This window comes from Trachinotus anak, unplaced genomic scaffold (genome assembly GCF_046630095.1).
Source record: "Trachinotus anak isolate AG129_WGS33_773 ecotype Australia unplaced genomic scaffold, CSIRO_AGI_Tana_v1 ptg000009l, whole genome shotgun sequence".
Lineage (NCBI taxonomy): Eukaryota > Metazoa > Chordata > Actinopteri > Carangiformes > Carangidae > Trachinotus > Trachinotus anak.
In genome coordinates this window covers 9,821,539-9,848,776 of record NW_027273860.1, presented here as the reverse complement: position 1 = coordinate 9,848,776, position 27,238 = coordinate 9,821,539, and the positions used below count along the sequence as shown (strand labels likewise).

Below are 27,238 nucleotides of genomic sequence, written 5' to 3'. Positions count from 1 at the left end.
CAGAAATTCTGCCACTAATCTCTGAAAGGTTTAAATTGTTTATAATCTCTATTCTTTTCCTGTTAGTGCGGTTCATCATTAAATCGTTATATGCCATTTAAAAAAATAAGGATGATTGTCTGTTTCACCAACCAGAGCAATTCAAGCGACAAACATTTTAACCCTCGTTTTATTAGTTGTCTATATTTGCCCCCCATCTTAAAAAATAAAATAATATAATCCCGTTTCTTAAATTTCCCAGTTTATTTCCTTCTCTCACAAGTGTTTTTGTTACAGGTGGTCAGTATTTTAATGCCTTGTTCGTCCCTCTCCGCTCCGATTCAAACTCCTGCTTTTTGTCTTCGCTCCTGAAGCTGATTGTTCAAACTGAGTGAAATGATTCATTAACTTTTCATGTTTTCTCACATGGTTTTTAACTTTAACTGGTCTTATGGGAGATTTAACTAAATATTTTCTCGTTTTTCTCTCTGCACTAATAAACTCCAGACTGCAGGCGACTTTAAAGAAGACAGGTTACCATGGAAACACAACCCCCAGCGTGCATTCAACCAATCACAGAAGGGGGACCACACAGTCGCGTTTGCATGCAGCCTGCATATAAATAGTCGCTCCAGGTTGTAGTGATTTATCCGTCGCTGAAAAGTATTTGATCAAAATGCCTGAACCCGCAAAGTCCGCGCCCAAGAAAGGCTCCAAGAAAGCCGTGACCAAGGCCCCCGGCAAGGGCGGTAAGAAGAAGAGGAAGACCAGGAGGGAGAGCTACGCTATCTACGTGTACAAGGTGCTGAAGCAGGTCCATCCCGACACCGGGATCTCCTCCAAGGCCATGAGCATCATGAACTCGTTCGTGAGCGACATCTTTGAGCGCATCGCAGCTGAGGCGTCTCGTCTGGCTCACTACAACAAGCGCTCCACCATCACCTCCAGGGAGATCCAGACCGCCGTGCGCCTCCTGCTGCCCGGGGAGCTGGCTAAGCACGCCGTGTCCGAGGGCACCAAGGCCGTGACCAAGTACACCAGCTCCAAGTAGACAGCTGTGCTGCTCCTACTCAAACCAAAGGCTCTTTTAAGAGCCACTCACTTTATCTAAAAGAGCTGATTGTCCATTACTCTCCAGACAATTTAGTGATCTGAAGTTTAAACGAAATTGTAACTTTACAGCACAGCAAGGCTGAGTTACAGAAATAGTAACAATCCAGGTGAATTCTCACAATGATATAGTCAGTGAAGGTCAAACGATGTAGGATACCAGTAGGTGAGTTTATCTCACTTGGGCGTCCTAGATTTATCTTAAATATTGTACAACAAAAAACACAGCTACTGTCCAAAGTGCTGATCTGGGTTTCTTATGCATGTTGTATCCTTTGTTCATTATTATTTATTTAGAAAACATTATTATTTTATGTTTATATTTCATGATTTGCGTTCAGATCCAGTTAAATATTAAATAGACAGTATCAAAATACAGATTATAAGTAAGGTTGATGTCATACATGATTTCATATTAGGCAACTGATATGTAGCCTAATGTTAGGGTTAGTTTCAGTTGGAAAAGGGAAGAAGAGCGATGTTTTATGATCTGTTAGTCATCGTAATTTTATTGTATTGTGACAGTTTTTTCCGTCAGTAAAAAACATGAAAAGACAACCAGAAGTCCCGCTTCGTTTTTCATAGAAGCTGCAGCTAAGTTCCCACAGTGCATGTCCCAAGAGATTTGAGCTGTCTACTCCTTTGACATCAGTGGTGTCTTTTAAAATGCATGTAAATCCTCAATATTTGATGAATGGACATTGATTCTTGCTCACTGCTACACACAGTGGTTCTGGATCAATGTGCTGAAGTTAGCAGACGATAAAACCTGATTATCTCTTCTAGTTTGGAAGGAAAGCCCGACATGAATTTCACCTCAGAATAACTGCAGTGAAATACTGTGAGACACTGACCCGATGGAGTTATTTACTCTACATGAAGGTGATATTTTCAGCAGTGAAACTAGGATGAGTTGTTGCACGTTTTTAAATTCACTTTCTTTCAGTCACTTTTCAGCTGACGCCATGAGAAGGTTTGATGTGTTTAGTTTTTAATTAAAAGATCTTTTTTTTTTCCACTATTTAAAAAAAAAACTTAAAATGACAATTAAACACACAATGCACAACATCTGTCAACACCCACTGACATCTTAGGTCTATATGTACATTTATGTAAATACATATGTTTGGATGTGCATCCCTGAGTGAAATCAGAGGTCTAATACTTTATGTACAGGTCAGTGTCAATTACTGTTTGAAGATGGTATATTTAGTCTGGATGTGTTGACTGTTCATATCATGAGGACAATGCATTTAATAATAATTGTGTAATATCTCTGACACTCAGCAAAGCTCCTGACTTTTGCCTTTCTTTGGAGTATTTTCAGGAAACACTCGCCTGTTACACTGATACACAGCTGTATCACAGTAACATCTGGATATTTATTTATTGTACTAATCTTTTCATACATCATTCTCAGTGTTTACAGTAAAGATACCAAACCTCAACAGACTCGGTCAAATACCTGAAAAGAGAAATAAAATGTTTGACTGTGATGTCACACTTCTTGTGTTTGTATTTGTTTTCATTCAAACTATTCTCATTATTCATTTAAAGTCATAGAAAACCTGGACACTCACTCCTTTGTCCTGGCGCATCAGACTAACATGTATTTCTACATGTGCTCAATAATCTCCATCATCCTCAGGATGAAATGTTCACAGCTCTGACAGGGAGTCTGGTTAAACTTCACCATGAGCCTCAGCCACCAGCAGTGTGTTTACTGCATGGAGAGAAACTGGAGTTTATTACAAAGCGATCAGCATCAGGTGCTTGTTTTTACTTGGGGTCTCTGAATAAACATGCGGACCAGTTGGAAAAGTAGTTTTGGTGAAGCTGTGGTGCATTTGAAATCATTTTAGGAGAGAAATGAGTGGGGAAAGTGAGGGAGCAGCGCTGGCCACCACCGTGAACAGCTGAGGTTTAGAGGCTCCACAAACAAAATGCAGAGAGCATCAGAGCTCTTGATGAGTGAAATATGACGAGAGCAAAGTCCGCTGTCGCCTCCCTTCATCGCCAGCACTCAGCAGCTTTTCCACGGTGATTTTGGACACTTTTATCGGGGACGAGAAAACACAAGTGTCCCGGTGTTGAAGCTGCTCCGAGGAGCCTCTGCTGGGCTGAGTCTCCACGGTTCTCATGGTGTGTTTAAGTTCCGCCTCCTCTCCGAGTTTCTCCTCAGTCCGCTCAGTGACTGCGATCATTGCTGTCGCTGTTCAACCAGCAACAAACTATGGCAGAAGAAGCTCCTGCTCCGGCCGCCGCCGCCGCCGCCCCGGCGAAAGCGGCCAAGAAGAAGGTGTCCAAGCCGAGGAAGGCCGGCCCCAGCGTGGGAGAGCTGATCGTCAAAGCCGTGGCCGCGTCCAAGGAGCGGAGCGGCGTGTCGGCGGCCGCCCTCAAGAAGGCTCTGGCTGCCGGAGGCTACGATGTGGACAAGAACAAGGCCCGAGTCAAGACCGCCATCAGGAGCCTGGTGGCCAAGGGCACTCTGGTCCAGACCAAGGGAACCGGCGCGTCCGGATCCTTCAAGATCAACAAGAAAGCTGAGCCCAAGGCCAAGAAGCCGCTGAAGAAGGCCGCTCCTAAAGCCAAGAAGCCCGCCGCCAAGAAACCTGCAGCGGCCAAGAAGCCCAAGACGGCGGCAGCCAAGAAGCCGGCAGCTGCCAAGAAGTCCCCCAAGAAGGCCAACAAACCCGCCGCTGCCAAGAAAGTAGCCAAGAGCCCCAAGAAGGCCGCCAAGAGCCCCAAGAAAGTGGCAAAGAAGGCCCCAGCAGCCAAGAAGGCCCCAGCAGCCAAGAAGGCTCCTGCAGCCAAGAAGGCCCCCGCCAAGAAGGCCGCTAAACCCAAAGTCAAGAAGGCAGCACCCAAGAAGAAGTGAGCTGTCCTCAGTCTGACTCCTCTTCTTCATCCTCAAAGGCTCTTTTAAGAGCCACACATCCGCCATAAAGAGCTGTTGTTCCTTATCAGTATTTGGAATAATGACACTTCATGTCATTTTTCAAGCCAAACACAACAGACAAGTGACCACATGAACATGAGAGTTCACCACTTACAAATAATTAACACTTTCATGCTTAATTGTTACATCTTCATTCTAAAAACAAAACAAACAACTTTGCTCTTTAAACACTGAACCTCAATAGATGACAAGTAGACTAATTTAATAAGTGTTGACTGATACACACAGACCTACACAGCAACTCCATACAATGACCAATATTTTATATCACTTTGGCTTCTTGGTCTGATGACAATGAATGACCTCTGTTGAACTGGATATCTGGGATAAAAGTCCTCTGGTCATTTCAATACTCTGTGTTTACCAAGAAGACCATACGTTTCATGTAACACTGCTACACTCATTTGAACATGCCAAGAAGACAAATACTCATTTTTACTTGGTATTTTTAAAGATGTCATGGTAAAATGAAGGGACAGTTACATTGAATGATGATTTTGTGTGTGTGTGTGTGTGTGTGTGTGTGTGTGTGTAAAAATGAAAAGAATATAGGCTACTTACTTTCACCTGCACTTACTAAAAATGTGAAGTACATTCATTGATTATTGTTTTTTCTTTTTAATAAAAACATCAAAGAGCTCAGCACAACATTGGTGTACACAATCAGCATTCATAATAATGATAGAATTTTTTTTCTGTAATAAAACGGAGGAGATTAGACTTAAAACCAACTCCTCTTATTCGCCTTCTACAGAAGCAGCTGAGTATCGTGCTCAGTGTCAGATTCTTTCTCCTTTTGAGAAATTTGAGACTCTGTCTCTCGAATCATTGTCAGCCACCTGTCTGTTAATAATCTTTCTGAACCACTCCAGTCAGCCTTCAGGACCTGCCACTCCACTGAGACAGCGCTCACTAAAGTAGTGAACGATCTTCTGATTTCTATGGACTCTGACTCCACCTCTGTGCTCCTCTTATTGGACCTTAGTGCAGCTTTTGATACGATCGATCACTGTATCTCCTTGACGGACGTGTCTCTGGCCTGGCCCTCACCTGGCTAAAGTCTTACTTATCTGACAGGACACAATATGTCTCTTATAATAACACTTTTCAGCTTGGAGCTGGATTTCACCAAAAGTGTAACATTTTATTTTGCAAAACCTTATTAGAAACAAGCAGATAGTTAGTAGATAGACTAATACTGTAAACACTGTAATAATTGGAACAATCTGTCTCTTTTTGACAAAATGTCATTCAGAGTAACTAATCATGGTCATTCATGGTGCAAAGGATATATTTATGTAAAAGTGAAACCTGTACTGAATACAACTATAAAAGAATATGTGATCAAACTGAATTTAATTGTATTTTAAATGAATTTAACTCCTTTGGAAAACTTGTTGACAAATTGGCAGAAGCTGCTGTGTAGGTGGACATTGGGAATGTTTGAATGCTTAAAAATACAATTTGGGGGTTGCATTGTGGTCCTTGAACACATTTTTTTTTTTATCAATTAAGGTTTAAAAAGGATACTATACTTGCTAATTTTTTGACGAATAAAAAGCCTTTTTCATCTTTGATGAGCATACAAAATATGCAGGTGCATGTAAAAAGAAGCTATAGTTATTATTACAAAACAAGGAAAATAATAATATATATATAATTTTACAAACATCTTTAAGAGGAATCTCATTGACCGTCTTTGGGATCCAGTGTTTTTGCAGAGTGGGTGAAGTAGTTGGTGTGACTGCAAAGGAAATGATCAATGAAATTGTACTGTAATGAATGAACCCTGATCACTATCACAACCTCATGGGAAATATTTGGTCTTATATCGTTGTACATCAAGCAGGTTCTCTCAGTGGAGTTTACAGTCCCCCAGGAGGACCGCTGCTGTGAGCCCATAGAGGTGGGATGTAGAGGCTTTGCTGCCCGCTGCAAAGAGCCTCTAGGTGGATCTGGATAAAAAGGTGAGAAGGGTGAACCAACCCTGGCTGGGCCCTGAGTGAGGATGTCTGATGTTGCTAGACCCGAAACATCGGATGACCTCAGGAGACACCACTGATGATGTGTCCCAGCGCATCTACAGGTGTGTCTATGCACTAGTTTTATATCATTGTGGTGTTTATTAGCACAATAATAACAATAACAATAACAGTAACAATAATAATAATAATAATAATAATAATAATGCATTTTTTTCCCCAGGTGCGCTATTAACACAAGGATGTGTGCTCTTTGAGAGGTGAGTGTGTGGCTCTTAAAAGAGCCTTTGTGTTGTTTCCAGCAGCTGGACTTTACTTGGCCTTGGCGGGCTTCTCGGTCTTCTTGGGCAGCAGCACCGCCTGGATGTTGGGCAGCACGCCGCCCTGGGCGATGGTGACTCCCCCCAGCAGCTTGTTGAGCTCCTCGTCGTTGCGGACGGCCAGCTGCAGGTGGCGGGGGATGATGCGGGTCTTCTTGTTGTCGCGGGCAGCGTTTCCCGCCAGCTCCAGGATCTCGGCGGTCAGGTACTCCAGCACGGCCGCCAGGTACACGGGAGCACCGGCACCCACTCGCTCGGCATAGTTGCCTTTGCGCAGCAGCCTGTGGACGCGGCCCACCGGGAACTGGAGCCCGGCCCGGGAGGAGCGGGTCTTCGCCTTAGCTCTGGCTTTGCCGCCGGTTTTGCCTCTTCCGCTCATTTTCGACAAACCTGCTCAAGAGTCTGGACTCAGAGAAACTGCGGATGAAACGGACTCAACCTCCTTTATATGTCTGCGAGGAGCGGGACTGCTCCTGCCTGACCAACCACAAACAGGCTGCAGCTGTCGGCGGCCGCTGCGACTTTCAGCGCCATTTTCAAAGCGCTTTCCTCCAATAAGCGGCGGAGGACCGGGCGGAGACTGGCTCCTCTGGGCGGCGCTGAGCTCCGGGAGGAGCCCCTCACCAATCAGGACCCGGAGCTGAGAAGCGGCGTCACTCTTTCGCAGCCGGTCCCGCGGTTTAAGAGCAGAGAGCCGCCTCTTATCTCTACACTTTTCTCCTCCACAGAGAAACAAGCAGCGGCAGCAGCAGCAGAGTTGAAATGGCAAGAACCAAGCAGACCGCCCGTAAATCTACCGGAGGCAAAGCCCCCAGGAAGCAGCTGGCCACCAAGGCTGCCCGTAAGAGCGCCCCGGCCACCGGCGGCGTCAAGAAGCCTCACCGCTACAGGCCCGGTACCGTGGCTCTGAGAGAGATCCGTCGCTACCAGAAATCCACGGAGCTGCTGATCCGCAAGCTGCCCTTCCAGCGCCTGGTCCGAGAAATCGCTCAGGACTTCAAGACCGACCTGCGCTTCCAGAGCTCCGCCGTCATGGCTCTGCAGGAGGCCAGCGAGGCTTACCTGGTCGGCCTGTTCGAGGACACCAACCTGTGCGCCATCCACGCCAAGAGGGTCACCATCATGCCCAAGGACATCCAGCTGGCCCGCCGCATCCGCGGGGAGAGAGCTTAGACTGTTCCTGCCCTGACTTCAACAACAACAAAGGCTCTTTTAAGAGCCGCTTCACTTTGTACTGAAGAGTCACGTCCTCTCACTGTGTTACACTTTAACTATCAACTGTTATTAACAAATTAATATAGTTTAACATTTTAAAAATAGTTGAGATCTATCGGTGTTACCAAGTAGCTGTGTCTGTTGACTGTAACTCACATTATGTCTGATTATCAGCAGTATTATGCTAAAATACCAAGTGACTGACTGATTTGCACCAAACTTGTTAGAGGATGCTGTGTGCTATTCCAGTTGGCACTGATCTCCACTTAGTGTCCTTGAAATTACAGTGATACTATCTGAATGTGACACAACAAAGCGTATGGTCAGACTCTTGCCTGGTCTCCTAAAATATTTTTATTTTGCATACAAAACATACACCTTTTAAAATATAATGCAATATAATAGATTAAATGCACTGAATACTCACACAGGTATACCCAGATATGAATCAAAATGAGCTGGGAGTGTGCAAAACGTGTAGGGGAGATAACATTTTGGGATGGCACCGTGTGTTTTTATAGAAGAAAAAAGTGAGTACTATGAGCTGGCAAAGAATGAATCCAAATAATTTATCATAAAAAAAGTGTTACATGTGCTTATATTCAACACAAACTCAACATGATCATCTTATAAAATATGATGCAATATGATAGATAAAATGCACTGAATAACCACACAGATGTTAGTTATTATTGCTTATTAGGCCGGCTCAGATTGGAGTTGTGCAAAGCCACATACACTGGGCCGTGTTCAAGGTGTATTAATGAGAATAATACAGAACAATGTCCAACACTTTCTGAAAAACATTTTCCCCGACCACTAAAGAATTTTATACATTCAGGGAATCAAAAAGTCCAGTCACAGATGTTTTGACACCGAGCTGTTGTTTACTCTTGCTTGTAAAAAACTAAAAGAAAACACATCCCACCTTTTCATGGCTTCAGTCAGCCCCATCACTTACTTTCACTGGTTAAAAATATCACAATCATGAATAACTTTATCAGGAGAGTGAGTCACCACAGTATTTCACAACTTATTCTGAAGGGTCAGATCTTGTATTATTGTGTGACAATGAGCAAGATTGAGCAATGTACGGTGCCCTCAGTAATATTAAGACTTCCTTCTAAATTCTAGCTAATTTTGTGGTGCAGCTTAACAACCCTTTCACAGTTCAGACACATTAGGTGTGTGTTGAACACTGAAACTCCACGCTTAGCCGGCTCACCATCAGGAGACTGGATCTCTGGGTGGTCTAACCGGTCTGTGGCTATGCAGCCCCATACGCAACAGACCTGTAGTCTGTGACCTGCAGGCCCCTGGGATCGACTTATTTCAGCTGTTGAACCACCACAGTCCGACTCACACATTCACTTATGCTGACTCAAACAGCTGATCTGCAGAGTAACACAGTGAACAGGCAAAAAGGGCTGTTTGACGGCAAGACATAGGGGCAAAAATATCCAAAATAAAGGGGACACTATAGATATTAGTTTCTTCTGTGGCTATATTTGAAGTAGCTGAAATATGTCTTTCTGCTGACCCTGTCCACAGAATCACATTCAGCTTCTGTGCCGCTGCTCCCAGCTGCTTCTCTAAATCTCATAATCTACTGCAGGTTATACACTGACTAAAGTCACCCTGCACCGTGGAGTGAAGTGAAAACTAATACTAGTGATAAAAAAAGTTAACAACAAAAACTAAACAAACCTTTCTTCCAAATGAATATTCTCTGTCCACCCAACAAAATGATGAATCAAACAGTGTGTAAACTTCATTGTTGTTGTCACCATCTCTTGACATCCTCTCTGGGTTGGTGAAACAGACATGGCAAATCAAGATCATGGTCCATATTAAAAAATGCCATAGGGAAAGTTTATTACAGAACATGGATTAACTATAACCCTTTTTAAAATATCAGGAATTACTTCAATATAAAAGTGAGTCAGTTTGTTTACAAGAGAAAAGTTAAAAACTGGAGTTTGGATCATGTTAAACACAAAATTGAAATACTAGGTTTTTCAAGAGTGTGAGCAACTGGGACAGTAAAGTGACATTTTAGGAAAGGTTAAAAAAAAAAAGTGAAAACTAATATTAATGCTAAAAAGAGTTAACAACAAAAACTAAACAAATCTCTTTTCAAATGAATATTCTCTATCCACCCAACAAAATGTTGAATCAAGCAGTGTGTAAACCTTATCGTTACCATAAAAGTGGCTAATGGCAGAGAAATAATGTATAAAGTGAGGAATATGGGGGAGTTTAGGTGAAGTGCAGCTTGACAGCAGGTGAAAAGCAGCCAAATGTTTCGTCACCATCTCTTGACATCCTCTCTGGGTTGGTGAAACAGACATGGCAAATCAAGATCATGGTCCATATTAAAGACTGCCATATGGAAAGTTTATTACAGAAACTGGATTAACTAGCCCTTTTTAAAATATGGAGAATTACTTCAATATATAAAAAACAAAACTAAAATGAGAGGGTATTTACAAAAAAAAAACTTGTACAGCTTTATGTCTAGTGGCTGATGTGTGTTGGTATATTTACTGTGTGATTTCTATCTCATGTGTCACATTGTGGAAAACCATATACAATATGTTTACCAGACTGGCTGTGACAGTGTCATGAAGCACATTCGGACCTCTGCAGGAAAATGTGGTGCAAGTCCTGGTCACTTCAAAACCAGTAGTGATCTGAATACAGTGCATCTGGAAAGTGTTCCCAGCACTTCACTTTTTCCATATTTTGTTATGTGACAGCCTTATTCCAAAATTTAAGTCATTTATTACCTCAAACTTCTACAAATACCCCATAATGTTAATGTGGGGTACGATAGCCCATAATGTGAAGTGATACTGTGTGTATAATTTTGAGGATAAAAATGAATTTAATCCATGAGGCTGTAACATGTGTAAAAAGGGAAACGCTGCTAATACTTTCCCAGATGCACTGTACATATTGTTTGAGTTACAATGCTGTTCTGTACTTTCTACGCGAGAGTCGACTCCTCACATTGATTAGACAGCTATGTAAAAGTTTATCTGAACGTATAATAGTCAATTCATAACCTTGTTAAACATAAGGAATAAACTCTTCATGAGCGAGTGTGTGGCTCTTAAAAGAGCCGTTGTTTGATGGTGTGTTGACGGTGAGTTTAGCCGCCGAAGCCGTACAGAGTGCGGCCCTGTCTCTTCAGAGCGTACACCACGTCCATGGCGGTCACCGTCTTCCTCTTGGCGTGCTCGGTGTAGGTGACGGCATCACGGATCACGTTCTCCAGGAAAACCTTCAACACGCCGCGGGTCTCCTCGTAGATCAGACCGGAGATACGCTTGACTCCGCCACGACGAGCCAGGCGGCGGATGGCGGGCTTGGTGATGCCCTGGATGTTATCACGGAGGACTTTACGGTGCCGCTTGGCGCCTCCTTTACCGAGTCCTTTTCCTCCTTTGCCTCTTCCACTCATCTTCGCTGTTTGCTTGTTGTCAAATCAATGATGAAAACTGCGGAGTTGACGGTGATTCAAAGCCTGACTGAGAGCGTGATAGAAGACAGGGGCGGGAAACTTCTTCTTCTTCTGTGGCTTTTCATGGCCGTTCATCACCAACTCCACCACGCCACCTGAACCAGAGCGTGAATCATCCCTGCTCAACTCTAACAAGACTGTCAGGGCTCTATGAGATTTATCCAGGGGTGGAAAAGAAATATTATTTCGATATTTTAACTCAGTAAAAGTAGGAGAATAACAATGTAAAAATAATAAAGTAAAGAATGAGGTTTAGGGTTATATCTGATTTTTTTAATCCATTTACAAAATAGTACAATCAACTTATGAACGTCATCTTATACTGTACGCTTGTTAACACATTACAGATGAAACACTGTCTGTAAATGATTGAAAAGGAATATTATTATGTATAATGACACAACTGTGGTCAGTGTTCCTGATCCCTGATGATCACAAACTCCAGCTTACACTGTGGCACTTGTCAAAAGCTGAATTTGAAATTGTGTAATTCAGATTCTGATCATCTGGTGTCATCTGGTATAATCAAGAACTTTTATTTTCACAAATATTCAAATGACTACAAATATGTACAAGATGTTGTTTGTAGTGAAAAACCCACAGGGAATAACCGTCTTACTTTTCACTTCCACTTGATATAGATAGATAGATAGACAGATAGATAGATAGATAGATAGATAGATAGATAGATAGACAGATAGATAGATAGATAGATAGATAGATAGATAGATAGATAGATATGTAGATAGATAGATAAATATGTAGATAGATAGATAGATAGATAGATAGATAGATAGATAGATAGATAGATAGAAATTAGGTTGTTACAGCAGTCCGGTGTATTAGAATACAAAAATACAATCGAATAGAATACTGAGGAAGACAGAATAGAAATAAAAATACAGAATGGCAAGATATAAATACCATAAATAATAATATACTATGAATATGCATATGTAAATAGAAAGTGCAAAAAGAAGGATACAAATATTGTATGAATACGATATATAATATCAATACGGTTAGTATTTGGAGTGGAGTGTTGTGATGATTCAGAGTGCAAAGGGTGACAGGTAGATTTAGTCCAGGTGTGTCATCTTGGCTCTGACAGAGGTAGATGAGTTGTACAGTCTGAGTACAGTAGGCAGGAACGATTTCCTGTATCGTTCCTTAGAGCAGCGGGGTTGGATGAGTCTGTTGCTGAAGCTGCTCTTCAGCTTGTCCAGTGTTTTGTGGAGGGGGTGAGAGGGATTGTCCATGGTTACCAGCAGTTTTGCCAGCATCCTTTCCTCCACCACCTCCTCCAGGGTGACAAGTTTAGAGCCAACAACAGACTCTGCCTTTTTGATGAGTTTGTTCAGTCTGTTGGCGTCCTTTGCCTTGATGCCCGCACCCCAGGACACCGCAACAAAGAAGATGGTGCTCGCCACAACAGACTGATAGAACATCTGCAGCATCTTGTTGCAGACATGAAAAGACCTGAGCCTCCTCAGGAAGTAAAGCCGGCTCTGACCCTTCTTGTAGATGGCCTCTGTATTGGTGGACCAGTCCAGTTTATTGTCCAGTGTTACACCCAGGTACTTGTATGAGGCCACTAAATCCACATCTGTCCCTTAGCTCCCTAAGGACTTAGCTTCCCTTAGCACTTAGCTCTATGCAATATTTTTGGTATTATGTATATCATATATCGGCTATGTTTAGGTTATTAACAGAAATTCACTTTTGGGCAATGTGTTTATTCACTCTTATGTCTTCATGGTAAATATGAAGCTGAAGCCTGCAGACAGTTATTCAATTCAGTTCAATTCAATCTTATTTGTATAGCGCCAAATCATAATATACATGATCTCAATGCACTTTACAGGGTAAGGTCAAGACCTTACTTTGTTACAGAGAAAAACCCAACAGTTCCCACAAAGAGCAAGCGCTTGGCGACAGGGGGGAGGAAAAACTCCCTTTTAACAGGAAGAAAAGTCCAACAGAACCAGGCTCAGGGTGGGAGGCCGTCTGCCTCCACTGGTTGGGTTTAGGAGAAGATAAAAAAGGGGGGTCGGGGAGGAGAGGGGAGAAAATAGAGAGAGAGAGACCAGGAACAGCTGTGTAGGTAATGGTGTTATCAATAATAATGACAGATAACAGTGGTTAATAGTCATGATGAGTCGTGGTGGATCTGGATCCTGCTGCTCCAGAGGCAAAGAGAGGGAGAGAGAGGAGAAGCACAAACTACGGGAGAGAAAAATAATACAAAGTTAATGGCATAAAGTAATCGAGAGAGAGAGAGCCCAGTGCATCATGGGAATCCCCCAGCAGTCTAGCTCTATAGCAGCATAACTAAGGGATGGGTCAGGACATACCCGAGCCAGCCCTAACTATAAGCTTTACTAAACAGGACAGTTTGAAGCCTGATCTTAAAGGTAGAGAGGGGGTCTGCCTCCCGAACCCACACCGGGAGCTGGTTCCACAGGAGAGGAGCCTGATAGCTGAAGGCTCTGCCCCCCATTCTACTCTTACAAACTCTGGGAACCACAAGTTGACCTGCATTTAGAGAGCGAAGTGTCCTATTATCTTAACTTAGCCATCGCTCCTTGTCCTGTAATATCACAACTTGTTGTTTTGACTCTTAAGTATTTGTATAGATGAAACTAAAGAGATGTGTTTTCATTAGTGAGCACCGCCCAGAGGAGCCAGTCTCCGCCCGTGCTGGTGGGTGGACTTTCGAGCTGAGCTGACTGTCTCTTGTTTTAAGCTTATTTAGCTTACAGATATGAGAGTGCTCTGAATCTTCTCATATAAGTCTGTGCAAGAAAGCCAATTAGCATATTTTCAAAAATCTCCAACTGTTCGAATCATACAAACATTAAAAGATTAAGAACTGTTTTGATGCTAAATGTGACACAGTAAAAATCAGGGCTTATTTTAAAAACTGACTGCATTTCTTGCTTGAAGCTGACCTCTCATGATGGAGGTGAAGTTATTATTATTACTATTATGTAATAATAATCATTTACAATAATTTGACAGTAATCATTTGTACACTTATTGCTTAACATGGAGCAAATGTTTTACCAGCATTTTGGTTCAGAGAACTTGCTTCATCTCAGAAATAAAGACATAAAGGAGGTCAGCAGACACTTGCCTTTGCAACGTGAAGCTTTTGACTTGGAATAAAGTGTCTGAAAATGATCATGTTTTCTGAGTAGGGCTGCACGCCACACTTTGTGAACATGCAATCATGCTGACAAATCAGGAGGATATCACAGTTGTTGATGCAGAGCACAGCAGTTGAAATGCCTGGATCAGCAGGATCAAGGGGAGGGAACCAACAACACCGATTGTACGAGTTTTAATTGTGATATTCCTAAAAGCACCGTGATCACTGGCAGCCCGCAGCTTCATGCCTGAGGTCTGTTGGAGTCTGATGGACGGCTTGATTTTGAACAGATTGATTTTTTTACCTGTGAAAACTGTCTGTTTAGGTCACGGTCTCAATTGGAGTTAGTGGTTACAGAGTTATCTCCGTTTCTCAAGCTCCTTTGTGAGACTGTTGGTAAACTTGGAGTGAATCAAATCTTGATTCATTTGCTGTGTGTAATCTTTATGCAACACATCTGCCTTATACAAGTCTACAGCTCCAACTTGTCTCATTATTACTGTATCCTCCACTGAGTTTGGTGCAAATGAGCAGACTATAGTAATAGCATAATTGACTTCTTACATCCACAGAACTTTTACTCCTTTAACTAATTAGTTTCCCAGTGAATCCCTTCATTTGTTAATAACAGTTGATAGTTAAAGTGTAACACAGTGAGAGGACGTGACTCTTCAGTACAAAGTGAAGCGGCTCTTAAAAGAGCCTTTGTTGTTGTTGAAGTCAGGGCAGGAACAGTCTAAGCTCTCTCCCCGCGGATGCGGCGGGCCAGCTGGATGTCCTTGGGCATGATGGTGACCCTCTTGGCGTGGATGGCGCACAGGTTGGTGTCCTCGAACAGGCCGACCAGGTAAGCCTCGCTGGCCTCCTGCAGAGCCATGACGGCGGAGCTCTGGAAGCGCAGGTCGGTCTTGAAGTCCTGAGCGATTTCTCGGACCAGGCGCTGGAAGGGCAGCTTGCGGATCAGCAGCTCCGTGGATTTCTGGTAGCGACGGATCTCTCTCAGAGCCACGGTACCGGGCCTGTAGCGGTGAGGCTTCTTGACGCCGCCGGTGGCCGGGGCGCTCTTACGGGCAGCCTTGGTGGCCAGCTGCTTCCTGGGGGCTTTGCCTCCGGTAGATTTACGGGCGGTCTGCTTGGTTCTTGCCATTTCAACTCTGCTGCTGCTGCCGCTGCTTGTTTCTCTGTGGAGGAGAAAAGTGTAGAGATAAGAGGCGGCTCTCTGCTCTTAAACCGCGGGACCGGCTGCGAAAGAGTGACGCCGCTTCTCAGCTCCGGGTCCTGATTGGTGAGGGGCTCCTCCCGGAGCTCAGCGCCGCCCAGAGGAGCCAGTCTCCGCCCGGTCCTCCGCCGCTTATTGGAGGAAAGCGCTTTGAAAATGGCGCTGAAAGTCGCAGCGGCCGCCGACAGCTGCAGCCTGTTTGTGGTTGGTCAGGCAGGAGCAGTCCCGCTCCTCGCAGACATATAAAGGAGGTTGAGTCCGTTTCATCCGCAGTTTCTCTGAGTCCAGACTCTTGAGCAGGTTTGTCGAAAATGAGCGGAAGAGGCAAAACCGGCGGCAAAGCCAGAGCTAAGGCGAAGACCCGCTCCTCCCGGGCCGGGCTCCAGTTCCCGGTGGGCCGCGTCCACAGGCTGCTGCGCAAAGGCAACTATGCCGAGCGAGTGGGTGCCGGTGCTCCCGTGTACCTGGCGGCCGTGCTGGAGTACCTGACCGCCGAGATCCTGGAGCTGGCGGGAAACGCTGCCCGCGACAACAAGAAGACCCGCATCATCCCCCGCCACCTGCAGCTGGCCGTCCGCAACGACGAGGAGCTCAACAAGCTGCTGGGGGGAGTCACCATCGCCCAGGGCGGCGTGCTGCCCAACATCCAGGCGGTGCTGCTGCCCAAGAAGACCGAGAAGCCCGCCAAGGCCAAGTAAAGTCCAGCTGCTGGAAACAACACAAAGGCTCTTTTAAGAGCCACACACTCACCTCTCAAAGAGCACACATCCTTGTGTTAATAGCGCACCTGGGGAAAAAAATGCATTATTATTATTATTATTATTATTATTATTGTTACTGTTATTGTTATTGTTATTATTGTGCTAATAAACACCACAATGATATAAAACTAGTGCATAGACACACCTGTAGATGCGCTGGGACACATCATCAGTGGTGTCTCCTGAGGTCATCCGATGTTTCGGGTCTAGCAACATCAGACATCCTCACTCAGGGCCCAGCCAGGGTTGGTTCACCCTTCTCACCTTTTTATCCAGATCCACCTAGAGGCTCTTTGCAGCGGGCAGCAAAGCCTCTACATCCCACCTCTATGGGCTCACAGCAGCGGTCCTCCTGGGGGACTGTAAACTCCACTGAGAGAACCTGCTTGATGTACAACGATATAAGACCAAATATTTCCCATGAGGTTGTGATAGTGATCAGGGTTCATTCATTACAGTACAATTTCATTGATCATTTCCTTTGCAGTCACACCAACTACTTCACCCACTCTGCAAAAACACTGGATCCCAAAGACGGTCAATGAGATTCCTCTTAAAGATGTTTGTAAAATTATATATATATTATTATTTTCCTTGTTTTGTAATAATAACTATAGCTTCTTTTTACATGCACCTGCATATTTTGTATGCTCATCAAAGATGAAAAAGGCTTTTTATTCGTCAAAAAATTAGCAAGTATAGTATCCTTTTTAAACCTTAATTGATAAAAAAAAAATGTGTTCAAGGACCACAATGCAACCCCCAAATTGTATTTTTAAGCATTCAAACATTCCCAATGTCCACCTACACAGCAGCTTCTGCCAATTTGTCAACAAGTTTTCCAAAGGAGTTAAATTCATTTAAAATACAATTAAATTCAGTTTGATCACATATTCTTTTATAGTTGTATTCAGTACAGGTTTCACTTTTACATAAATATATCCTTTGCACCATGAATGACCATGATTAGTTACTCTGAATGACATTTTGTCAAAAAGAGACAGATTGTTCCAATTATTACAGTGTTTACAGTATTAGTCTATCTACTAACTATCTGCTTGTTTCTAATAAGGTTTTGCAAAATAAAATGTTACACTTTTGGTGAAATCCAGCTCCAAGCTGAAAAGTGTTATTATAAGAGACATATTGTGTCCTGTCAGATAAGTAAGACTTTAGCCAGGTGAGGGCCAGGCCAGAGACACGTCCGTCAAGGAGATACAGTGATCGATCGTATCAAAAGCTGCACTAAGGTCCAATAAGAGGAGCACAGAGGTGGAGTCAGAGTCCATAGAAATCAGAAGATCGTTCACTACTTTAGTGAGCGCTGTCTCAGTGGAGTGGCAGGTCCTGAAGGCTGACTGGAGTGGTTCAGAAAGATTATTAACAGACAGGTGGCTGACAATGATTCGAGAGACAGAGTCTCAAATTTCTCAAAAGGAGAAAGAATCTGACACTGAGCACGATACTCAGCTGCTTCTGTAGAAGGCGAATAAGAGGAGTTGGTTTTAAGTCTAATCTCCTCCGTTTTATTACAGAAAAAAAATTCTATCATTATTATGAATGCTGATTGTGTACACCAATGTTGTGCTGAGCTCTTTGATGTTTTTATTAAAAAGAAAAAACAATAATCAATGAATGTACTTCACATTTTTAGTAAGTGCAGGTGAAAGTAAGTAGCCTATATTCTTTTCATTTTTACACACACACACACACACACACACACACACACACAAAATCATCATTCAATGTAACTGTCCCTTCATTTTACCATGACATCTTTAAAAATACCAAGTAAAAATGAGTATTTGTCTTCTTGGCATGTTCAAATGAGTGTAGCAGTGTTACATGAAACGTATGGTCTTCTTGGTAAACACAGAGTATTGAAATGACCAGAGGACTTTTATCCCAGATATCCAGTTCAACAGAGGTCATTCATTGTCATCAGACCAAGAAGCCAAAGTGATATAAAATATTGGTCATTGTATGGAGTTGCTGTGTAGGTCTGTGTGTAACAGTCAACACTTATTAAATTAGTCTACTTGTCATCTATTGAGGTTCAGTGTTTAAAGAGCAAAGTTGTTTGTTTTGTTTTTAGAATGAAGATGTAACAATTAAGCATGAAAGTGTTTATTATTTGTAAGTGGTGAACTCTCATGTTCATGTGGTCACTTGTCTGTTGTGTTTGGCTTGAAAAATGACATGAAGTGTCATTATTCCAAATACTGATAAGGAACAACAGCTCTTTATGGCGGATGTGTGGCTCTTAAAAGAGCCTTTGAGGATGAAGAAGAGGAGTCAGACTGAGGACAGCTCACTTCTTCTTGGGTGCTGCCTTCTTGACTTTGGGTTTAGCGGCCTTCTTGGCGGGGGCCTTCTTGGCTGCAGGAGCCTTCTTGGCTGCTGGGGCCTTCTTGGCTGCTGGGGCCTTCTTTGCCACTTTCTTGGGGCTCTTGGCGGCCTTCTTGGGGCTCTTGGCTACTTTCTTGGCAGCGGCGGGTTTGTTGACCTTCTTGGGGGACTTCTTGGCAGCTGCCGGCTTCTTGGCTGCCGCCGTCTTGGGCTTCTTGGCCGCTGCAGGTTTCTTGGCGGCGGGCTTCTTGGCTTTAGGAGCGGCCTTCTTCAGCGGCTTCTTGGCCTTGGGCTCAGCTTTCTTGTTGATCTTGAAGGATCCGGACGCGCCGGTTCCCTTGGTCTGGACCAGAGTGCCCTTGGCCACCAGGCTCCTGATGGCGGTCTTGACTCGGGCCTTGTTCTTGTCCACATCGTAGCCTCCGGCAGCCAGAGCCTTCTTGAGGGCGGCCGCCGACACGCCGCTCCGCTCCTTGGACGCGGCCACGGCTTTGACGATCAGCTCTCCCACGCTGGGGCCGGCCTTCCTCGGCTTGGACACCTTCTTCTTGGCCGCTTTCGCCGGGGCGGCGGCGGCGGCGGCCGGAGCAGGAGCTTCTTCTGCCATAGTTTGTTGCTGGTTGAACAGCGACAGCAATGATCGCAGTCACTGAGCGGACTGAGGAGAAACTCGGAGAGGAGGCGGAACTTAAACACACCATGAGAACCGTGGAGACTCAGCCCAGCAGAGGCTCCTCGGAGCAGCTTCAACACCGGGACACTTGTGTTTTCTCGTCCCCGATAAAAGTGTCCAAAATCACCGTGGAAAAGCTGCTGAGTGCTGGCGATGAAGGGAGGCGACAGCGGACTTTGCTCTCGTCATATTTCACTCATCAAGAGCTCTGATGCTCTCTGCATTTTGTTTGTGGAGCCTCTAAACCTCAGCTGTTCACGGTGGTGGCCAGCGCTGCTCCCTCACTTTCCCCACTCATTTCTCTCCTAAAATGATTTCAAATGCACCACAGCTTCACCAAAACTACTTTTCCAACTGGTCCGCATGTTTATTCAGAGACCCCAAGTAAAAACAAGCACCTGGTGCTGATCGCTTTGTAATAAACTCCAGTTTCTCTCCATGCAGTAAACACACTGCTGGTGGCTGAGGCTCATGGTGAAGTTTAACCAGACTCCCTGTCAGAGCTGTGAACATTTCATCCTGAGGATGATGGAGATTATTGAGCACATGTAGAAATACATGTTAGTCTGATGCGCCAGGACAAAGGAGGGAGTGTCCAGGTTTTCTATGACTTTAAATGAATAATGAGAATAGTTTGAATGAAAACAAATACAAACACAAGAAGTGTGACATCACAGTCAAACATTTTATTTCTCTTTTCAGGTATTTGATAGAGTCTGTTGAGGTTTGGTATCTTTACTGTAAACACTGAGAATGATGTATGAAAATATCAGTACAATAAATAAATATCCAGATGTTACTGTGATACAGCTGTGTATCAGTATAACAGGCGAGTGTTTCCTGAAAATACTCCAAAGAAAGACAAAAGTCAGGAGCTTTGCTGAGTGTCAGAGATATTACACAATTATTATTAAATGCATTGTCCTCATGATATGAACAGTCAACACATCCAGACTAAATATACCATCTTCAAACAGTAATTGACACTGACCTGTACATAAAGTATTAGACCTCTGATTTCACTCAGGGATGCACATCCAAACATATGTATTTACATAAATCTACATATAGACCTAAGATGTCAGTGGGTGTTGACAGATGTTGTGCATTGTGTGTTTAATTGTCATTTTAAGTTTTTTCTTCACTAGTGGGAAAAAAAAAGATCTTTTAATTAAAAACTAAACACATCCAACCTTCTCGTGGCATCAGCTGAAAAGTGACTGAAAGAAAGTGAATTTAAAAACGTGCAACAACTCATCCTAGTTTCACTGCTGAAAATATCACCTTCATGTAGAGTAAATAACTCCATCGGGTCAGTGTCTCACAGTATTTCACTGCAGTTATTCTGAGGTGAAATTCATGTCGGGCTTTCCTTCCAAACTAGAAGAGATAATCAGGTTTTATCGTCTGCTAACTTCAGCACATTGATCCAGAACCACTGTGTGTAGCAGTGAGCAAGACTCAATGTCCATTCATCAAATATTGAGGATTTACATGCATTTTAAAAGACACCACTGATGTCAAAGGAGTAGACAGCTCAAATCTCTTGGGACATGCACAAGGTTCTTCAATCAGCATTGAATCAGCATTTTGGACAGTAGCTGTGTTTTTGTTACAGAATATATAAGATTGACTTAAGCCATTCTCACTGACTAGCTCAGCCTTGCTATACTGCAAAGCTACAATTTCATTTAAACCTCACACAACTAAGTTGTCCGGCTAGTAGTGGACAATTAGCTAAATAGATAGCATAGCTCTCCTTCCTGGTCTTTCTCTTCTTCGTGCCACCCTTTCCAGGGGTCTTGGTCATAGCCTTCTTGGGCGCAGACTTGGCGGATTCAGGCATTTTGAAGGGTGGTCCCCCTTCTGTGATTGGAAACATGTCTACGTTTAAGTCGCCTACAGTCTGGAGCCAATTAGTGCAGAAAGAAAAACAAGAAAAGAAGAAAGAAGAAAAGACGTAGTTAAAATCCATGTGAGAAAACCTGAAATGTTAATGAATTACTTAACTCAGTTTGAACAATCAGCTTCAGGGGCAAAACGCAATGACAAAAAGCAGGAGTTTGGATCGGAGCAGAGAGGGAGAAGAAAAACATTGATATTTATGTGAACAAGAAATTAAAATACTAACTGACCATCTGTAAAAAAAACAGTTGTGAGAGAAATTAGGGAAATAAAGTGGGAAATTTAAGAAGCGGTGAAAAAGGTGGAGAACAAAGATAGGTAACTACTAATAAAATGAGAGTTAAAATGGTCAAAAATCTTCACACTATCCAAACTTCTCTTCCTGTATAATATTATCCATCTAACCGCCAAAAGCTTTGCAGCAGGTTAAAAGCAGCTTTTTTTTTTTTTAATGTTTGTCGCTTGAAATGCTCTGGTTGGTGAAACAGACAATCAACATCATGATCCTTATTTTAAAAAATGGCATATGAAGATTTTATTACAGACTATCAGCATCTATACATAGATTCAAGTGGATTAGCAGTTTATTATATAAGGGGGAGGCTGTAAAAACTGAATTAACGGCAAAAGAAAAGAGGTTATAAACAACAATTTAAACCTTTCAGAGATCATTAGATGCCTGGTGGCTGATATGTGTTGGTAGGTTTTCTGTGTGAGCCGTAGTTTATAGGTTTGTAGGATAACTCATCACCCTCTCTAACACGTACAACACTCTTCTGAGACTACTTTTCAAATTACTATCCCGCACTTGTTGTTCATTTTGACAGCTGCGTAATCTAACTATGAATGTTAACCAAACGATTCATAACCTTATGGTTCATCAGTACAGAGAATGTGAGCTCTCTATGACTCGGTGTTTGGCTCTTAAAAGAGCCATTGTGTTGTTTTGTTGACAGTAATTGAATTTAACCTCCGAGTGTGGCCCTGTCTCTTCAGAGCATACACCACGTCCAGTTGTGAATCAAAGTGTGGACAACTTTATTAAAAATGCCCTACAAAACACTGAAGAAATGGAAAGATTAAATAATGCTCCTGAGTCAATAGCAAGCACTATTAACCAGTGCTCCCACCATAAGGACAAACATGTGAAAACTAATATTAATGCTAAAAAGAGTCAACAACAAAAACTAAACAAACCTCTCTTCCAAATAAATATTGTATATGTCCTCAGCCTATCAGAACGCTTGTTAGAGTCTAAAATCACTGTCTGCCTTAGTCATCTCTTTGACTCAGGCATTTTTGCCGCTACATACAAAGATGGCGGACCGCATGAGAAAGAGGGCTCCGCTGACCACAAATGAAGCATTAGCTCTTCTCTTTGAGTCATCTGGTAAGCTAGTTCATATTTCTTCAACTTTGTAGACAGTAAATGTACTTTCAGTCAATCAAAGGGGTTAGTTAGACTATATTGTCATCTTCGAGACTGCACGTCTGCATCCATCCCCATACAAGGTCACCCAGCTATTCCACAATGACTTCATGAAGTTATCTGGGGCCCATGTCACCAACATTCGACCAGGAAGAAAAGTTGGCGACCCCACAGTCCATGACCTTCGGGCTCTCGTCTCTGGTCTCGGCTCTGGTCCAATCCGGTACAAGTTGGATTTTGAGTCTGACTGGGAGGACCTGCCTCAGCATCCCCAAAGAACCTTTCCACTGGGTCCCACTCTTTCCTGCCCAACTGCCAATTACTCTCAGGAAATTCAATGACTTGCAGAATATGTGGAATTACTTCAATTTAAACCAAAAAAAAAAAAAAAAACACACACACACACACACACACCTCCGCGGGAAAATGTGGTGCAAATCATGGTCCTGGTCATTTCAAAACCAATAGTGATCTGAATAGATATTGTCTGGAAACACTTTCTCTGCAAAGAAGCCAACTTCTCACATTGACTAATTGGACAGCGATTTAAACTTATCTGAAAACGTAATAGTCAATTCATAACCATACGATGTTAAACATAAGGAATAAGCTCTTCATGAGCGAGTGTGTGGCTCTTAAAAGAGCCGTTGTTTGATGGTGTGTTGACGGTGAGTTTAGCCGCCGAAGCCGTACAGAGTGCGGCCCTGTCTCTTCAGAGCGTACACCACGTCCATGGCGGTCACCGTCTTCCTCTTGGCGTGCTCGGTGTAGGTAACGGCATCACGGATCACATTCTCCAGGAAAACCTTCAACACGCCGCGGGTCTCCTCGTAGATCAGACCGGAGATACGCTTGACTCCGCCACGACGAGCCAGGCGGCGGATGGCGGGCTTGGTGATGCCCTGGATGTTATCACGGAGGACTTTACGGTGCCGCTTGGCGCCTCCTTTACCGAGTCCTTTTCCTCCTTTGCCTCTTCCACTCATCTTCGCTGTTTGCTTGTTGTCAAATCAATGATGGAAACTGTGGAGTTGACGGTGATTCAAAGCCTGACTGAGAGCGTGATAGAAGACAGGGGCGGGATAGAAGACAGGGGCGGGAAACTTCTTCTTCTTCTGTGGCTTTTCATGGCCGTTCATCACCAACTCTTTGGTGCATTAGCGCCGCCACCTGAACCAGAGCGTGAATCATCCCTGCTCAACTCTAACAAGACTGTCAGGGCTCTATGAGATTTATCCAGGGGTGCAAAAGAAATATTTCGATATTTTAACTCAGTAAAAGTAGGAGAACAACAATGTAAAAATAATAAAGTAAAGAATGAGGTTTAGGGTTATATCTGATTTTTTAATCCATTTACAAAATAGTACAATCAACTTATGAACATCATCTTATACTGTACGCTTGTTAACACATTACAGATGAAACACTGTCTGTAAATGATTGAAAAGGAATATTATTATGTATAATGACACAACTGTGGTCGGTGTTCCTGATCCCTGATGATCACAAACTCCAGCTTACACTGTGGCACTTGTCAAAAGATCAGTTTGAGTTTGGCCAGTGTGGTCCCAAGCATCTGATCCCAAAACCAGTTCAATTAAGCAAAAATCTACTGCTGACTCTTCTAAACAAATGAAGCTGAAACCCCAACAAAGCACCAAGCCCAAGCCAACTTTTATTCCTGCCGACCTCCACCAAGTTGAGAATCAAAGTGTGGACAACTTTATTAAAAATGCTGTACAAAACCATTGAAGAAATGGAACGCTCAACCAATGCTCCTGTGTCAATAGCAAGCACTATTAACCATAATGACAAATCAGAGGAAATTCTGAAAACCATCTTTAGCCAAATACAAACACTATTCAAAGATAATGTACATATTCAAAAGACACCACTTGCTTCATTTGTGCCCGAGTCACAGAATACGCTCACAAGAATTAATAACTTACTATTGAATGAAAACACTCTAACTTCAGTTGCACCAAGTAATGATAAAACATATGCCCAGATTGTGAGTGACATTTACGATAACCAGGATTTCATGTTGGTACAAAAATCAAAGAAACGACTCAGATCTAGTCTAAGCAGCTCAGAAATGCAAAAATGAAACCAAATGTGTCAGATGCGGGCCAGGTCATTCACATAAATCCTGTCCAAGGCCGAAACATAAACTTAATTGTGCCAATTGTGTAGGAAACCACTCTGCTGCCTCCAAGCAATGGCCCACCTATCTTTCCATGCTTCAACACCCCCACTCTCATCTCCATCATAGCCAAAAAAAACGCCAGACCCCTGGGCCAATGTACCACTCTTCAAAACGTGCTTCAGACTCTGTGCCAAGACAAAAAACACTATGAAGCCATCTGGAAATATTTTGAGAAACATCTTCAGTAAGTAAATAGTTTCTCTTAAACATCTTACATATTAATATTAGGGGAATTAGATCAAATAAAGAAGAGCTCATCCAAATTCTCCAAGAAAAAGATGTTCATGTTGCTTCAATAAATGAAACCTTTCTCTCTCCACACTTAGATTCCTCCTTACCAGGCTATGATATTTTAAGAAGAGACAGACCCCAAGGTAAAGGTGGAGGAGTTACCCTGCTCATAAAAAGATCCATTGTATACAATAAAGGCACAAGTCTTTAAAGAGCACTTACAAAATGTACACTCATGCCCAGATGACCCTTTGTTTGATCCAGAGTGGAAGGAGATAGTAGAGCACCAGGTTTGTTTGCCCACTCATCTACCCATAGTAAACTTTGCAATCAACCATCCTCTAATCAAAGAGCTTACAATAATCGAACTCCAGGAGCATTTTTGGAAGCTGAAAATGAAAGCTCCTGGTGAGGACACAGTGGAGAACCGGTTAATCAAAGAGGCATCAGTTGAGTTTTTAGCCCAATTAGCAGACGTATACACCCTCTGCCTCCATACTGGTCACTTCCCAAAACCCTGGAAGTCAGCTTTGGTGTTTATGATCCCCAAACCACACAAAAACCCTCATTTGCCTGCCAGCTACAGACCTATTAGCCTCCTGAGCAATCTCGGGAAACTGCTAGAAAGGGTGCTGGCTGCAAGACTCCAGACCCACTTCGATGCTCCAGGAGTTCTGGGGATCCACCGGGCCGGATTTAGGAAGGCAAGAAGTACAACCAACAATACCTTAAGGCTGGCAGAAGATGTCCAGCGAGATTTTAACAAGAAAGAAGAAAATAACAATTGCTGTATTTTTTTTTTTTATATTGAGAAGGCCTTTGACAAAATGTGGACTTATATACAGGCTGCTGGATTGTAACCTCCAACTCCCGCAACAAACAGTGGTGCTCCTAAATAGTTTTTTGACTCAGAGAGAGTTTGCAGTGAAAGTGGGAGCATCCACTTCCAACAGGTTCAGAATGAGACCACAAAGACACAGCAGACTAAAAAAGTAGGGAGCAAATAATAAAGAAATTGAATAAAATAAATGAGATCTTCAATAAAGAAATACAAAAAAAGGTATTACTCACAAAAAAGAAATATTAGGAAAGGGGAGAAAGAGCCAGTTAATTATTGGCTTATGCAGGCTATACTCCACAAACTAAAAAATATAGATAAGATAAGATTTTTTTGAAACACTTTATCAGAATTTATATCCCCAACCTTAATTTGATTGTCACCTTTCTAAATTAATTCATAAGCTGAGAAATCAGATGGCAGCTGAAATATCTGAGATGGAAATTAGCATAGCCCATTTCAAATCAAACAAGGCTCCAGATCCAGATGGGTGCCCCCTCCAAATACTGCAAAGTATAGAGTGGATCACTGATACCTGTAACTGCAGTCTGGGTTCTTAGGAGTGTTACACCAGGATTACGAAATCTTTACACATATTTTGGCACAACAAATACAGGGACCAGAAATCATATGCATAGATCAGACAGGCTTTGTTCACTAGAGACAAATGTGTTTAGCCTTCCTATGTACAGCACTGTCAAACATATTGCTATTGTTTTTGTGACTTTTCAATCAGCTGCAATGTTGCCTGCAATGTTGACAATTCAGTTTTTTTTGGCTCTTTACAATTCAATTCAATTCAATTTTATTTGTATAGCGCCAAATCATAATATACATGATCTCAAGGCACTTTACAGGGTAAGGTCAAGACCTTACTTTGTTACAGAGAAAAACCCAACAGTTCCCACAACGAGCAAGCGCTTGGCGACAGGGGGGAGGAAAAACTCCCTTTTAACAGGAAGAAAAGTCCAACAGAACCGGGCTCAGGGTGGGCGGCCGTCTGCCTCGACCGGTTGGGTTTAGGAGAAGATAGAAAGAGGGGGAGGGGGAGGAGAGGGGAGAGAAGAGAGAGAGAGAGAGAGAGAGACCAGGAACAGCTGTGTAGGTAATGGTGTTATCAATAATAATGATGACAGGTAACAGTGGTTAATAGTAAAGATGAGTAGTGGTGGATCTGGATCCTGCTGCTCCCGAGGCAGAGATACCTGCAGAATGAGGACAGAGAGAGGGAGAGAGAGGAGAAGCACAAACTACGGGAGAGAAAAGGAAACAAAGTTAATGGCATGAGGTCATCGAGAGAGAGAGGGGGAGAGAGACAGAGATAGGGAGAGAGCGCCCAGTGAATCATGGGAATCCCCCAGCAGTCTAGCTCTATAGCAGCATAA

The 27,238-nt window shown here is 43.1% G+C and overlaps 9 protein-coding genes across 9 annotated transcripts; 4 read left to right on the top strand and 5 right to left on the bottom strand.

Annotated features, from left to right (window-relative positions):
• Positions 1 to 618: 618 nt before the first annotated feature.
• On the top strand, positions 619 to 1,079 carry LOC139625711 (histone H2B 1/2-like). The gene has a single exon (XM_071485900.1). It carries the CDS (start codon positions 656 to 658, stop codon positions 1,028 to 1,030), a length of 375 nt encoding a protein of 124 aa, XP_071342001.1. The 5' UTR covers positions 619 to 655; the 3' UTR covers positions 1,031 to 1,079.
• Positions 1,080 to 3,261: 2,182 nt separating this feature from the next.
• On the top strand, positions 3,262 to 4,009 carry LOC139625315 (histone H1-like). Its single transcript, XM_071485169.1, has one exon. It carries the CDS (start codon positions 3,323 to 3,325, stop codon positions 3,965 to 3,967), a length of 645 nt encoding a protein of 214 aa, XP_071341270.1. The 5' UTR covers positions 3,262 to 3,322; the 3' UTR covers positions 3,968 to 4,009.
• Positions 4,010 to 6,299: 2,290 nt separating this feature from the next.
• On the bottom strand, positions 6,300 to 6,763 carry LOC139625313 (histone H2A). Its single transcript, XM_071485167.1, has one exon. It carries the CDS (start codon positions 6,727 to 6,729, stop codon positions 6,343 to 6,345), a length of 387 nt encoding a protein of 128 aa, XP_071341268.1. The 5' UTR covers positions 6,730 to 6,763; the 3' UTR covers positions 6,300 to 6,342.
• A 318-nt stretch (positions 6,764 to 7,081) lies between these two features.
• On the top strand, positions 7,082 to 7,577 carry LOC139625311 (histone H3). Its single transcript, XM_071485164.1, has one exon. The coding sequence runs from the start codon at positions 7,113 to 7,115 to the stop codon at positions 7,521 to 7,523; it is 411 nt and encodes a 136-aa protein (XP_071341265.1). The 5' UTR covers positions 7,082 to 7,112; the 3' UTR covers positions 7,524 to 7,577.
• Positions 7,578 to 10,672: 3,095 nt separating this feature from the next.
• Positions 10,673 to 11,076, bottom strand: LOC139625314 (histone H4). Its single transcript, XM_071485168.1, has one exon. It carries the CDS (start codon positions 11,029 to 11,031, stop codon positions 10,720 to 10,722), a length of 312 nt encoding a protein of 103 aa, XP_071341269.1. The 5' UTR covers positions 11,032 to 11,076; the 3' UTR covers positions 10,673 to 10,719.
• Positions 11,077 to 14,924: 3,848 nt separating this feature from the next.
• Positions 14,925 to 15,421, bottom strand: LOC139625308 (histone H3). The gene has a single exon (XM_071485161.1). The coding sequence runs from the start codon at positions 15,387 to 15,389 to the stop codon at positions 14,979 to 14,981; it is 411 nt and encodes a 136-aa protein (XP_071341262.1). The 5' UTR covers positions 15,390 to 15,421; the 3' UTR covers positions 14,925 to 14,978.
• Positions 15,422 to 15,718: 297 nt separating this feature from the next.
• Positions 15,719 to 16,198, top strand: LOC139625309 (histone H2A). Its single transcript, XM_071485162.1, has one exon. The coding sequence runs from the start codon at positions 15,773 to 15,775 to the stop codon at positions 16,157 to 16,159; it is 387 nt and encodes a 128-aa protein (XP_071341263.1). The 5' UTR covers positions 15,719 to 15,772; the 3' UTR covers positions 16,160 to 16,198.
• A 2,306-nt stretch (positions 16,199 to 18,504) lies between these two features.
• Positions 18,505 to 19,244, bottom strand: LOC139625307 (histone H1-like). Its single transcript, XM_071485160.1, has one exon. The coding sequence runs from the start codon at positions 19,176 to 19,178 to the stop codon at positions 18,534 to 18,536; it is 645 nt and encodes a 214-aa protein (XP_071341261.1). The 5' UTR covers positions 19,179 to 19,244; the 3' UTR covers positions 18,505 to 18,533.
• Positions 19,245 to 23,205: 3,961 nt separating this feature from the next.
• Positions 23,206 to 23,611, bottom strand: LOC139625709 (histone H4). Its single transcript, XM_071485899.1, has one exon. The coding sequence runs from the start codon at positions 23,562 to 23,564 to the stop codon at positions 23,253 to 23,255; it is 312 nt and encodes a 103-aa protein (XP_071342000.1). The 5' UTR covers positions 23,565 to 23,611; the 3' UTR covers positions 23,206 to 23,252.
• Positions 23,612 to 27,238: the final 3,627 nt, after the last annotated feature.

Coding starts and splice junctions, on each gene's coding strand:
- LOC139625711 (XM_071485900.1), top strand. CDS start 656: ATGCCTGAACCCGCAAAGTCCGCGCCCAAGAAAGGCTCCAAGAAAGCC.
- LOC139625315 (XM_071485169.1), top strand. CDS start 3,323: ATGGCAGAAGAAGCTCCTGCTCCGGCCGCCGCCGCCGCCGCCCCGGCG.
- LOC139625313 (XM_071485167.1), bottom strand. CDS start 6,729: ATGAGCGGAAGAGGCAAAACCGGCGGCAAAGCCAGAGCTAAGGCGAAG.
- LOC139625311 (XM_071485164.1), top strand. CDS start 7,113: ATGGCAAGAACCAAGCAGACCGCCCGTAAATCTACCGGAGGCAAAGCC.
- LOC139625314 (XM_071485168.1), bottom strand. CDS start 11,031: ATGAGTGGAAGAGGCAAAGGAGGAAAAGGACTCGGTAAAGGAGGCGCC.
- LOC139625308 (XM_071485161.1), bottom strand. CDS start 15,389: ATGGCAAGAACCAAGCAGACCGCCCGTAAATCTACCGGAGGCAAAGCC.
- LOC139625309 (XM_071485162.1), top strand. CDS start 15,773: ATGAGCGGAAGAGGCAAAACCGGCGGCAAAGCCAGAGCTAAGGCGAAG.
- LOC139625307 (XM_071485160.1), bottom strand. CDS start 19,178: ATGGCAGAAGAAGCTCCTGCTCCGGCCGCCGCCGCCGCCGCCCCGGCG.
- LOC139625709 (XM_071485899.1), bottom strand. CDS start 23,564: ATGAGTGGAAGAGGCAAAGGAGGAAAAGGACTCGGTAAAGGAGGCGCC.